Source organism: Olea europaea, chromosome 10, assembly GCF_002742605.1.
Source record: "Olea europaea var. sylvestris chromosome 10, O_europaea_v1, whole genome shotgun sequence".
Taxonomy (NCBI): domain Eukaryota; kingdom Viridiplantae; phylum Streptophyta; class Magnoliopsida; order Lamiales; family Oleaceae; genus Olea; species Olea europaea.
The window spans coordinates 35568175-35581458 of record NC_036246.1 but is presented as its reverse complement, the minus strand read 5'-3'; the positions used below and the strand labels follow the sequence as shown (position 1 = coordinate 35581458).

The 13284-nt window shown below is 32.1% G+C and overlaps 2 protein-coding genes across 2 annotated transcripts in view; both read left to right on the top strand.

The window, feature by feature from the left end:
- The first annotated feature begins 845 nt into the window (after positions 1–845).
- LOC111402009 (cation/H(+) antiporter 2-like) lies at positions 846–4904 on the top strand. Its single transcript, XM_023030027.1, has 4 exons — positions 846–1388; positions 1799–2797; positions 3187–4103; positions 4232–4904. Exons 1-4 carry the CDS (start codon positions 1233–1235, stop codon positions 4509–4511), a joined length of 2352 nt encoding a protein of 783 aa, XP_022885795.1. The 5' UTR covers positions 846–1232; the 3' UTR covers positions 4512–4904.
- LOC111400587 (probable acyl-activating enzyme 1, peroxisomal) overlaps positions 4522–13284 on the top strand; it is a 17730-nt gene continuing 8967 nt past the window's right edge. The window contains exon 1 of the mRNA XM_023027994.1: positions 4522–4724. Coding sequence (XP_022883762.1) covers positions 4522–4724 — 203 coding nt within the window. The remainder of the gene's footprint in view (positions 4725–13284) is intronic.

The window sequence follows — 13284 nt, the reverse complement described above, 5'->3', positions numbered from 1 at the left end:
GGGGGGGGGGGCAGAAGAAGATGATGCCCACATTTTCTTTCTTTCATTATTTATTTATTTATGGTTTATCTATTTAACTTATTTAATTAATGGGATAATATGCAAGTTACTATTTTGCCCTTATTAATATGGTCAAATTGGAGTCAAAGATAGTTCTTTGGTCAACTAAAGGTGAAATGGATGGATTCCGTCCATCTGGACTTCAGCTACATATTTACGAAAGGTTTGAGACCTTGGTTGGCACAAAATGAAGGTTTGGGCAAAGTTTGCTAATAAACGAAATGTTTAGTACCGCTGCTGCGATTTTCCCTAAAAATAATGAAAAGAGAAGAAAACAGAGAGAATTCAATAGATTTGTGTGTGTTTCATTAAAAACCAAAACCTTATATTTATATGGCAGATCAAGAATACAACAGTAATATTTTACGGTTGCAATGGTATAATTGTCATTCACATCTAAATCATAATAAACTTACATTTTACAACAAATAAATGATTTTAAAAATTTGGATATATTTCAAACTTGGATATATACAGAACCAAACCTTTTGAAATTTTACCATATTTGATAAGATTCTTATCAAATTTATAAAAATCTATTCAAATTCACTAAATTCATTAGAATTTATCAAAATCATAATTGAGGGGACACACACAGAATTATGACTTGTTAACTATAAATAAGGATTTAATCATCCATAATGGACGGCAAATCAAGTACTGCAAAAATAAAATTTTAGAGACTTAATAACTCCTTTTTTGAAGGTTGATGACTATAGTGAAATACTACTATTTTGCCAAAAGACGGTTGGAAACAAAGCAATTATCATTTTCCATAGCTTAGCGCCATAACCAAACATGCTCTAAATGTTCTTTGAAATTGTGTCGTTTCCGTCATGCACGGTCTTCCATTGCTAAACAAAGGTATGGGAATTAGGAAAGTTGAGCAAAACTTTCATTTGCACTACCTTCTTGGCTTCTTCCCTTTTCGGCCAACCCATATGACAGTAGAAGCGGAATACAGTATAGAGAAAATCGTACAGAAAGTTCAAGGGCTTAGAGGCTGGTTGGGGGAAGGTAGGCTACCATTTTCAGCTTTTTTACCATCCTCTTGTACCCTTAATTCGACTTCCAATCATGATTTGCTTATCTGGGTAGCCTTTGAAATACCTTGATTTGATTTTTCTGTTTCTGGATTTATCTTTCTGTCTTTGAATTCTATTGAAGAAATAATGGATGACTCTATACGTCTGCCCTGTCCTAGTGGGGAACTATTCAATCCTGTTCTCACAATGGGCACCCAGATTTCATGCCTTCTTGTGATCTCCCACTTTTTTCAGCTTTTGTTGAAGCCCTTAGGCCAACCCGGACCCGTCGCTCAAATTCTTGTAAGTATGCATAACCAATTGGTGAATATTCTATCAGATTTTCTTGAATGAATGCTATGTCTATGTGGAGAAAAAAAAATTAACCGATGAATGAATGAAGCATGCAAGATTATTCTAGGAATTTTTAATTAATAAAGAGAAAATTAAGAAATTAAAGAAAGGTGAAAATATGTTATAATTTAACGTTGATGAGGATTACAGGATACAAAAATCTAAATCATGTATTTTTATTTTTAAATTTCGGTTTTATTTTTTCTAATATCTGCCTTTTCAGCTAGCATTTCTTTCCTTATAATACCAGATTAATCTGAACTTATTGTATCTGCTCTGAAAATATGAAAGATGTCGTGTTTGTATGTACACTTTCTTCCCTCTCACGTCTGTTATTTTGCTTTGGCTTTGTAACTCAGGCAGGGTTCGTGCTAGGTCCCTCTGGGTTGTCACATATTGATAAAGTCAAAAAGTTCTTCTTTCAAAATTTTGCTATAGATTACTATGAAACCATGGCACTATATGCTAGAATCATTATCATGTTTCTGATTGGGCTTGAGATGGATTTTCCTTATATAAAGCGCAACTTGCGTGTCGCAAGCATTATTGCTGGAGGAAGCTGCTTTGTTTGTACAATCTTTGCCATAGCTGTTACCTCCTTTATATACGAAGAGACTGGAGCACATGGTTCTGCAGTCATGATGGCCTTAACAATAGCTGTGATCTTAGCTAACACAGCATCACCTATTGTGGTTCGTTTGGCTGCTGAACTCAAGTTTGCAAGTTCAGATATTGGGCGGTTGGCCATATCTTCCTCATTGATTGGTGATGTCTATGCTGTATTTTTGTTGATCGTAATTTCAAGAAACAAACATAAATACGACTTCTTCTTATGGATCATGTTGGGCATTCTCTATTTCCTTATTGTTGTAGCAGTAATAGTTCTCAATATATATGTCACCAATTGGCTGAACCGGAGGAATAGGAATCAGAAATATCTCAAAAACACTGAAATCCTTGGTCTTTTGGCAATTGTTATTGTTGCTGCTACAGCACTTGAAACTATGGGTTTCAGCAGCATAATAGCTTGTTTAATCATTGGATCGATGTTTCCTAGAGGAGGCAAAGCTGCTCGGACGCTCTTGATTAAACTCTCATACTCGGTTAACAACTTCATACTCCCAATCTACTTTGGCTACTCTGGATTCAGGGCAGATGTTACTTTTATAAACAGTTTCAGTAACTTTGCCATAGTTGTCATAGTTATCTTGTTGAGCATTGGTGGAAAAATTACTGGCACACTTGCTGCTTGCGTTCACCTAAAGATTCCACTAAATGAGGGGGTTCTTCTTGCTTTCTTAATGAACTTGAAGGGCCATGTTGACTTGCTGACTTTGACCATTGGCTTAGAGAATAAAGTAAGTGCTTTTTTCTGATGCAGAGTGCTTATTAGGGGGAAATGTACATCAAAAGTTCTCTGCCAACATCTCATTGCATCATGTTTTAATTTCAATTTTTTTTTCTTGCAACTTGAACAGAATGTAAACCAATATTTTTTTTATTTTTTATTTTTTTGAAGTCACCTGTAATCTCTTCATGTGACTATGTTAATAGTTTGATTCCCCTTATTTCTGCAGAATCTAACATTTCACTTTCATGTTCAAGTTCAGCAAACTTTCCATGCATCAATATTAATATTTTTCTCAATTTAAAATCCTGAATTGAATCCTTAAATTCTTCTCCTCCTTTACATTGATTATCACATTATTAGATCACGTAAATTCTAGATATGAAATGGTTGATGCAGGTCATGTCCAGCAATACATTCTATAATTTGATGTTGGCAGCAGTCGTAATCAATTCTTTGATTTGGGGGCCACTACTAGCTTTCATGGTAAAAAGAGAAAGTGATATCCTAGGTTATAGGCATATAGCTTTTGAATCACAAAATCCAGAGAGTGAGTTGCGACTAATAGCATGTGTGCATGGTCCACGATCTGTGGCAACCATGGCGGGACTGATTGCAGCATCTAAGGGGCCTGAAAATGTTTCTGTAAGTCCTTATTTGATGCACCTTATCGAGCTTCCTGAGAAAAACAAAACCAATTTAATGTATCATCAAAAAGAAGAAGACGAAATTAGTGATGATGATGATTATGGCGGTAATGATGTGGTGGAAATCAATGAGGCAGTGGATATCTTTAGTGCTGAATCTGGAGTGATGATTCATCAAGTCAAAGTTGTTTCTCCCTATACAACCATGTATGCAGATGTGTGTGAATATGCTAAAGAGATAAGAGCTTCTATTATTATCCTTCCTTTCCACAAACACCAGAGAATTGATGGAAAGCTGGAAAGTGGCAAGGAGGGCATAAGGATTACTAATCAAAAAGTGCTTCGACACGCCTCATGTTCGGTTGCCATTCTCATTGACCGTGGACTCACAGCTGCTGGTTCGCGTACATCTAGTTCTGAATCATTGCACCATATTGCAACTTTATTTTTTGGTGGACCAGATGATCGTGAGGCATTGGGATTCAGTAGAAGACTTGGAATGCACCATCACATAAACCTCACAGTTATTAGGTTCCTCCATACATCTGAAAGAAGGCAAACTATGGGGGTAAATATTGCCCAGAACAAAGAGGATGTTTTGATGGCAATATCAGATCACGAGACAGAAAGCAACATAGACAGTGCCTTCCTGACCGATTTCTACAATAGGTAGGGCAAGGCATCTTATTTTAATGGCTTAACAAGCGTGTTTCCCTTTGCGTTATACTAACATTAGAAGTGCTTCAAATTATAATCATTATTATTCGTATCATTATGCCATTAATTGTGAATTTTAGGTATGTAACGACTGGTCAAGTGGGATACGTAGAGAAACACGTGGAAAATGGTGCCGATACAGCATCTGCCCTGAGGGACATGGCAGACATGTATTCACTGTTTATTGTTGGAAAGGGTGGTCGAGATCACTCAATTTTAACAACGGGTATGAGTGATTGGGAAGAATGCCCTGAGCTAGGTAAGGTAGGGGATTTGTTGGCATCTTCAGACTATGATGTTAGTGGTTCAGTTTTAGTCATCCAACAACATAGACCTTCAAAGGACGCCAATCATCAATAGAAATGATAAGATGCTGATGAACGGTTTTCAGATGAATCCCTACCGTCTCATGTACCATGCAGTGATTGTCGAGAAGCTTCAAAATATTGAGAAATTACAGTCGGTAAATCTCTGGGAAGATCATAAGCTAAAAACCTTGCTCATTTATATTCAAGTTACAGTTGATCAATCTCTTGGAACATGCTTCCCGTGGCCCTTACAATGCATAGCATAGTATGTATATTCATCATGCAACACGAGAAGAAGACTTCTTTCGTTTGTTTCTGATTTTTTCATCTTCACTGGTAGAATAGAAGAAAAATCTAATGTGAAAGTGCTAGATCTTGTGTATAGATTTTTTCTAGCTTTATAGAATGAAGATTGGTTGTAAAGAGACTAGATCTTATATATTGATTCTTTTCACAAGTAATACTAATTGATTTTAAGATTATCTCAAAGGATAATGCTATTTGTAGTCATTGACTACAGTAATCGTCCTACATGATATCTTATGTGACAATTTGTCATTTCAAACATTAATTTTCTGTAATTTTTTATTCTCAAAGAACGAGTTAATGTTTCAATAACAAACGGATACATCGAATAACTACTGCAGTGTACCTATCTCTCAAGCTAACAAATGCCTGCCATCATTTTCTTTCATGAACAAGAATTAAAGCATCTTTGGCAATGCCTTTGGTGAGAATCTAAGTCTCCTTGAAAACAACAGGTTGCATGGTTCACGTGTGAATCTCATTCAGGTCAGAGAGTGACCTAGAGCTTATTTGGTACAACTAAAAAGCAAATTAAAATCAATTTTTGATCGTCATTTCACTATTACAGTCATCATTTTTGAATTCTTCTCTCACAGGTAGAAATCATTTTATTTTTAACGGTTAAATAATCAATTATCAAAATTCTTACCGAACAAGCACCTACATATGGGCCGTTGTGGGACCACAGACTAAGGTCAGCTAAGTGTGACATAAAATTATATTTATTGTTTCGAAGAAAAGTGTGAAATTCCAAATAGGAAAATGTAAAAATCTATGTATACGTGTAATCTTTACTATTTGACATTTTAAATTTCATTCGAGGTAATTATACTTTACATTAGTTTCAATCAAATAACCATACCTCAATTTTGGTCAATTCAGTAACTTCACTTTAATTTAATTTTAAGCGATAATTGCAGCAAAAGTCACAAATCTTTGAAATATTAACAGTTTTTTTTTTTTCCAAATCTTTCGATCATTACAGCTATTACTCCTACCCTTTTTAACCATTGTATGTGAAGTCATTTTGGATGGTTTCCATCTGGTTTGTCGTCAGTTGATCCAAAAAATTAATTTTGACCAAATTTTAAATTTTGAACATTAAAGAATTTAAATAATTAAATAACAAAATAAAAAGAAAAAAAAAACCTTCTTCTTCTCAAATCCACCCACCCCACCCCACCATCAACGGCTGCTTTTTTCACCGCCATTTTTTGCAAATTTCCCTAAATAATTCCATTAGATCCAAGGATTTTGCCGTTTCTCCCAGGATTAGATCCAGGGCTGAGATCGCGCCACCTCGGCCCTGGATCTAATCCTTGCCCCCCCCCTTCCCCCAGTTTTGCAGCAGAACCCTAAGCCCAATCATGAGTTTAGATCAAGAGATGGGCTTCATCAAGATGCAACGAGATTTCACTATTTTTGGGATGACAATTTCTCTCGTGTCAATTACTGTTGAACATGGAACTGATAAAGCTCATGTTTGGCCTCAATTAATTTACATTTCATTACATTTTATTTTTCTCTCTCATATTTTCAACCACACAATCTTTCATAAAATAATATTACATGTAAACAAAAGCTTTTCTTACTTTTTCAACCACTCATTTTTTAAAAAAAAAAAAATACTATTCCACTCATTTTCATTTTTCAAAAAAACACTCAATCACTCAGTAGTAATGGTTTAGCCACAATCGCCCCAAAAATAGATCCAAATACCAACACTCACTCAAAACTCACAATTTCTTCCCTCATTTCCTCCACAACCACCACCAATGATAATCTCATCTACACCAAAGCTATCCAACCACCACTAATGATAGTCCAATCTACACCTACACCAACACCATCACCTCCATTATAATGAAGAACTTTACATCTTCAACGTTGAGAGGCTAAAAATTACAGCGACCTTGAATTTTACATTTTCAAAACTTCAAACACCTGCCCCAGCCTGAAAATTAATGAAGAGAAAATATTGATTGTCCAAAACGGTAGAGCTTTAGAATCCGATGGTTAATAAATTTGCCTTGCCTCCAAGCTACAGGACTGAGACCACGATTTTTGCTTTTTGGTTTTTTTGTCGTGTTTGATTTTTGATGGGTGATGTTTGGTGGTTTAAGGGATGGTGGCAGCTGTGAAGGGCCGTCGTGTCATTATCTTATTTGACAATTTAAATTTTAAACAGTTTTTTCATCCAATTGATATTTGACAACAATGTAAGTGTCAAAAATTAGTGTACAAATAGCAAATTTTGGAGTATGGAAGCCCAAAAATGACTGACCAGGGTGAATTGGTTATTAAAAATTCTTCGAAAACTAATTCTAAAATAAATCAAAATATTTGCAAATGAGACAATTACATACATATACACAAATATGAAAGCAAGTAAAGACTAAATAGATAAATTCAAATAATAAGGGCAATATAAAGCAATAAGTAAAAGGGAGAGATGATGCAAACAATATAATTGTCGAGGTTTGATCTCTAACAATTATCTACGTCCTCCATTGCCAAGTTTTTCGGCACGAGCAAGATCTTTTCACTATATTGATTGAGTTATGGTGCAATCCAATTCTTTACAATGATTCTGGTTACTTACAAACAATGAGTACACATCCTTATACAGTGTTGAGTTTTACGATACCTCAACATGATCCACACTGTTAAGTTTTACGGGACCTTAATATGACTAACACGATGACTTACAACATGTAGCACCGATCATTGTATAATGTTGATCTTTAAGGAATTTCAACATGACTCACACTTTATTAAAGTGATTTTACAATAAAATCATCTCTTGATAAATAATACAAAACAAATTATATACTAAGAGAGACTAACACTTCAATGAATAGTAATAAATAATAGCTCAAATGTTAAATGAATTTTTTTTTATTAATATGATAATTAAAAATTAGATTCAATCAATTAAAGTATTTTAATAATAATAAGAAGAAGAAGTAAGGTCAAAAAATCTACTCAAGAAATATCTCACTTTTAATGAATGATTGTAATAAATTAAGCATTAAGAGAGAAATGTGAAATTTTGATGAATATGATAATTTTACAAATTTGATTCAATCAATCAAAGTTTTCAATATAAAGAAATAGAAAGATTTATACAATATAAGTATAAAGATCCTTTTCGAAAATATATATCTGTTTTAAGACTGCTATAAATAAGTTAAGAACAAAGAAAGATGAAAAACTTTGATGAGAGAAATGATTCAAGAAGTTTGATTCAATAATCAAAGTTTTTCCTATGAAGAAACAAATGAAATGAATGTAAAAATATAAGCTCAAAGAAGATTTTTCACAAAAAAGCTTTCTTCTAGTTGTTGTGATGAATGAAAGTGAAGTGACATTTATAATAATCAAAAGGGAAAAGTTTTGCCCTTGTCAACCGGACGACCCAATCCGATGTCCGCTTGTGAACCGGACAACAAATTAGCCGTTGTATATCAGAAGTCAGAACGGTTAAAAAATTTGACCGTTGGGTAACCGAACGTCCACTTGCTCAACCGGACATCCAGTTGACCATTGACTTTTTCTTTAGAATTGTGATCTAAGTTCAAATATGACTTTGGGAAATCAATCTTAGTTTAGATTAAAATATTTTATGCAAATGATAGTGAAAATGACTTTTTGTGCACAAAATAATTTTTTAGCTTATTGTCATTCATTACTAAAGATTAAAGTGTTATACATTTACATATGATCTAGAAAGCTTATTCTTTGATCTTGCTTCGAAGTTTCTTTCATATTTGGCGCTTGGCTATTAAATTTCTCATCTTGATCTTTTTTGATGCCGTCTCTCATACTTTTGATCTTGATCTTTTTTGGAGTTTATCTTTTAAACTCTCGTCTCGAATGATTTGACTTGAATGCTTAACTTTCACTTTGATCTTCATTTCAAGTCTAATAAATAATGCTTCATTAATTTTAACATTAAACTGTCATCTTTCAAAATAAATTATTAGAAATAATATTAATCTTGTTTGTTATGATCAAAACATTGAGGATGAAGTCAACTATAGGTCAACAGAGTGGGGGGGTGGGCTTTTTTGGCTTGGTTTCGGAAGAAGGGTTATTTTTTTTCTTTTCCTTTTTTATGGTATTTTAATTATTCAATTATTTTATATGGTAATATTATAAATTCACCATTTTACCCTCTACTTAATTAGTCAAAGAAAATCAATTTTATTTTCTTGGTCAATTGACAGAAAAATGGATATAAACCATCCAAAAGGGCTTCATATGCCACGGTTGAAAATGTTAGGGGTGTCGACTGCAACGATTGAAAGGTTTGGGAAAGTCTTTCACTGTTTTAAAGGTTTAGGGCTTTTGTTGTAATTATCACTAATTTTAACTAATGTAACTTTGTCCAATTTTGTTAAAGAAAAATCATTAATGTGACAGTTAATAAATAATGATCATTACCAATTTGTTGATGATGTGGAATAAGTACAATTTCAGTGAAATAAATGACATCGTCGTTTATTGATTCTCACGTCATCCATTTTCATTTTCTAAATAAAATAATGAAAGTGGATGGAATTACACGATTCAATGTAGTTGTGTGATGACAAAATTGAAGTACCAAGTACCAATTGGTACTAAAAGAATAGTACATTTACCACTAATGGCATTTATCCTAATTTCCACAAGGAGCATCAACGTATAGAAACCAATTGGAAAAATAAAAAGAGAGTTTCTTGGTGTGCATCATGCTTTAGACACCACGATGTAAAGCCCCTCAAAATAAGGGGTCTACCATTTTTTCATTAATGGTGGTCTCTTTTCATGTGAGGGGGTTGTGCACCAGACTGTATATCCAGTCTAACTCAAGTAAAAAGCCTATGCACATGTCAATTTCCTTTTAGTTCACCTTTCCTGGAGTAAAGGTTTCGGATATTCCTTAGCGACTTTAACATTAGAAGCAGTGAGATCACTTATTGAAGTTTTCCTTCAATTCCACAAATTTATAAAGTTGGTGTTACCTACAAATTTAATTCCATTTTTAACCACTTTGTAAGTCAACTTTTTATTTGTTTTTGTACGTTTTTATTGCTTTAAAATATTTACAAAATTTAAAAATTGAAAATTCGCAAAAAATTTAAAAATTTGAAAAATAGAGAAAATTTAAAAAATGTACTTGTATGTTACTTAATTGGATAGTGTTGTCAGCTAATAATGATTTTATATATGAATCTGGCTTGATTTATGGTATGTGACAAGATGAGGAGGTTACTTATGCTTATTTTCACATATTGCTTATCCATGTATGACCCTATTATTGAACGCGTAGTGATTCAAATTATTATTTAGGTATGGAAATTATTGTGGAGTAGGATAGATTCTTTGAGTTGTTAGTACTAGATTATACATTATCCTAAAATACCTATAATCAAACACATCAATTACTTAATCAACGTGCAAAAATAGTTTGGGGGTGATTGAATTGATAAAGATGATTAGATGGATATGTATTCATTCTGTACCTGAATTATATATGTGAAACAACTTTGGTTATATATAAAAAGTAGGTATTGACACTCTATGCCTAGATCTCAATACTTGTCCCCAAAAAAATAATAATAATAATAAAAAATGGTGCTAATCACGGTAAAAGATGGGAAAAAATGCCATATGTATATGAACGAAAGTTACCCTATAAAAGATTTCAATGAAGACATTGCATAATTATCTTGTAATGACGAAAGACAAAGAACACGAGTTCTTAATAGGGATAAAAGTACGTGAATCAAACAGAAAATGAACATAGCCGACTAATCCTTGAAAACTAAAATTTGGAAATTTAGATCACTAGTGGATTTGAGTTGCTTGGTGAGCACATGAAGACTGAGACACTGAAAAATAAAGGAGAATATTTATGTGTCTAATTAGTTGATTTTATTGATTTGATCTAACTGAACTTAAGCGAAAAGGCAAAAACTGATTTTGAGAGCAACATTTAAAAATAACACCGAGGGAGAGAATAAATATCAAGTATGAGGATGTGTGTAACTCATGAATGTAAAATGATAAAATTTGAAATTAAGGACTGGATGGAACTAACTTGACTATTTATTATTTTTTTAATGTAATTTTGACCAGACCTAAGTGATAGTTGGAGTTGGCTATCCACTAAAATAAGTCAATATACCATTTTATTATTATTATTATTATTATTTTGGAAAGCTTATTATGAATTGCTCAATTTTGAATGTGAACTCTTCGTAGTGATCTATCTAGTGAGAATATATGCGACGTGACATATAGATTCGACACTCAAGGTGTGATGTTGAAGTGCATAACTAGAATGTAAATGTAGCATATTCTCGCTTTGACATCGGACGAGACAAAATTGTTCTCATAATATTTCATTAGTTAAAAGTCGGTAGCACTTTAATTATTTTACTAATACTAAAATGTTCCACTAAGCATGATTTATTAATTTAAAAAAAGAAAATGAGAGGAGAAGGAGACAAAATCCACATTTGATTAAATATTATTGAGATTGCAGACATCGTCATGGATCTTCTTGACCTTTTATATTATTTGTGAAATTTATAAAGTTCAAAACCACTTTCTTAGTGAACTCATGCATTTATGGGATATAAGTACAGAATATGAGATAAGCGTTGGATTCTAGCTTCAAATTATGCATTATGATTTATTAATTTAAAAAAAAAAAAGAAAATGAGAGGACAAGGAGACAAAATTCACATTTGATTAAATATTTTTGAGATTGCTCTCATGGATCAGAATAGGGTAATTAACACAAAACGATCTTACTTTTCAATATTATTGTGCAAAACGTTAATACCTTTCATTTTTTTGGCATTTTTTTCCTATTTTCACATTTCATTGCGAAAATAGTCATTTTCATTCAATTTCTTAATAAAAAAAATATAAAATGACAAATATACATCTTATTTAAATATATAAAAAAGAAAGAAAAGAACAAATTAAAGAATAAATTGTAATTACACTCCCAAATTCTTTTAAAAACTGCATACGAGTCCAAATAAATTATTAAACGGGTAATTAGTAGAAAACGTCCCTATTTTTCAATATTATTGTGTAAAACATTTCTATCTTTCATTTTTTTGACATTTTCACATTTATTGTGAAAGTCATCATTTTTATTCACTTTCTCAATTAAAAGTTGTAAAATGACGAATATATCATTCAATTTAAATAAAATAAAAATAAAGAAAAGAAAAATAAAAAATCAATTGCAACTATACTCCCAAATTTTTCAAAACAAAATTACAAATAAATAAATGAATATAAAAACTAAAAAAATCACTTTCTTTTTTAATTAGTTATTTATGATTTATTTGTACCTTTTAAAAAAATTTGGGAATATACTTGCAATTTGTTCTTTATTTTTTGTTTTATTCAAATAAAAAGATATGTTCATCATTTTGCAGCTTTTAATTGAAAAAATGGATGAAAATGATGATTTTCACAATGAAATATGAAATTAAGGGTGAAATGTCCAAAAAATGAAGCATAGGATCGTTTAGCATAATAAAATTGAAAGGTAGGAACATTTTGTGCTAACTATCCTTTCAATAATTTATTTGAACTCATTTGCAATTTTTTAAAAAAGTTTGGGAGTACAAATACAATTTGTTCTTTAATTTTTTTTTTCTTTTTTATGGTTTTATTTAAATATGATGATATATCCGTTATTTCCATTTTTCTATTAAGAAATTGGATGAAAATGACAATTTTCGCAATAAAAATAGGGATGAAATATCAAAAAATGAAAGGTGAATGTTTTACACAATAACATTGAAACATAAGGATGTTTTGTGTTAATTACCCAATCAAAATGTCTTCTTGACCTTTTATATTATTTGTGAAATTTATAAAGTTCAAAACCACTTTCTTAGTGAAGTCGTGCATTTATGGGATAAGTACAGAGTATGTGATAAGCATTGGATTCTAGCTTGAAATTATGCATTCAAAACAATTGAATTTAGAAGGACTCGAAACTCAGGTCTAGAAAATATTTTAATTTAATTGCTTAAATAAAGTAAAGTATATTTCTATGAAGATATTGCTGATGAAACACTGCAACAATCGACATATTGAAATATATGATGACATCTTGTCTAACTTTTCTAGATACTTTTGTTTAATATATAGTGAATGGTCTGAGTAGGTACACATTATAATGCATTTATAGTAATAGGAATTATGCTATTCATACATTAAAAAAAATGTATAATTTTTTTGACATTGAATGAGTTGTAAAAATCTGTGTCATTTCTTGTTTTAAGTGTTGTTAAAATCAGTAGTAAAACTATCGCCTATCGTCCATATCAAATGCTGCCAACAAAATTGTGGAGCACTCCTCATGGGGTGATCGAGTTGGTGGAGTAGGTGAGCGCGGATGTCTTTGGTCACGAGTTCAATTTCCCCTACCAACACTTTTTCGGTCGAGCCTGTCGCACAGAGCTTGTCTAGTGCGATTTACTTGACCGACGTGATTTGCA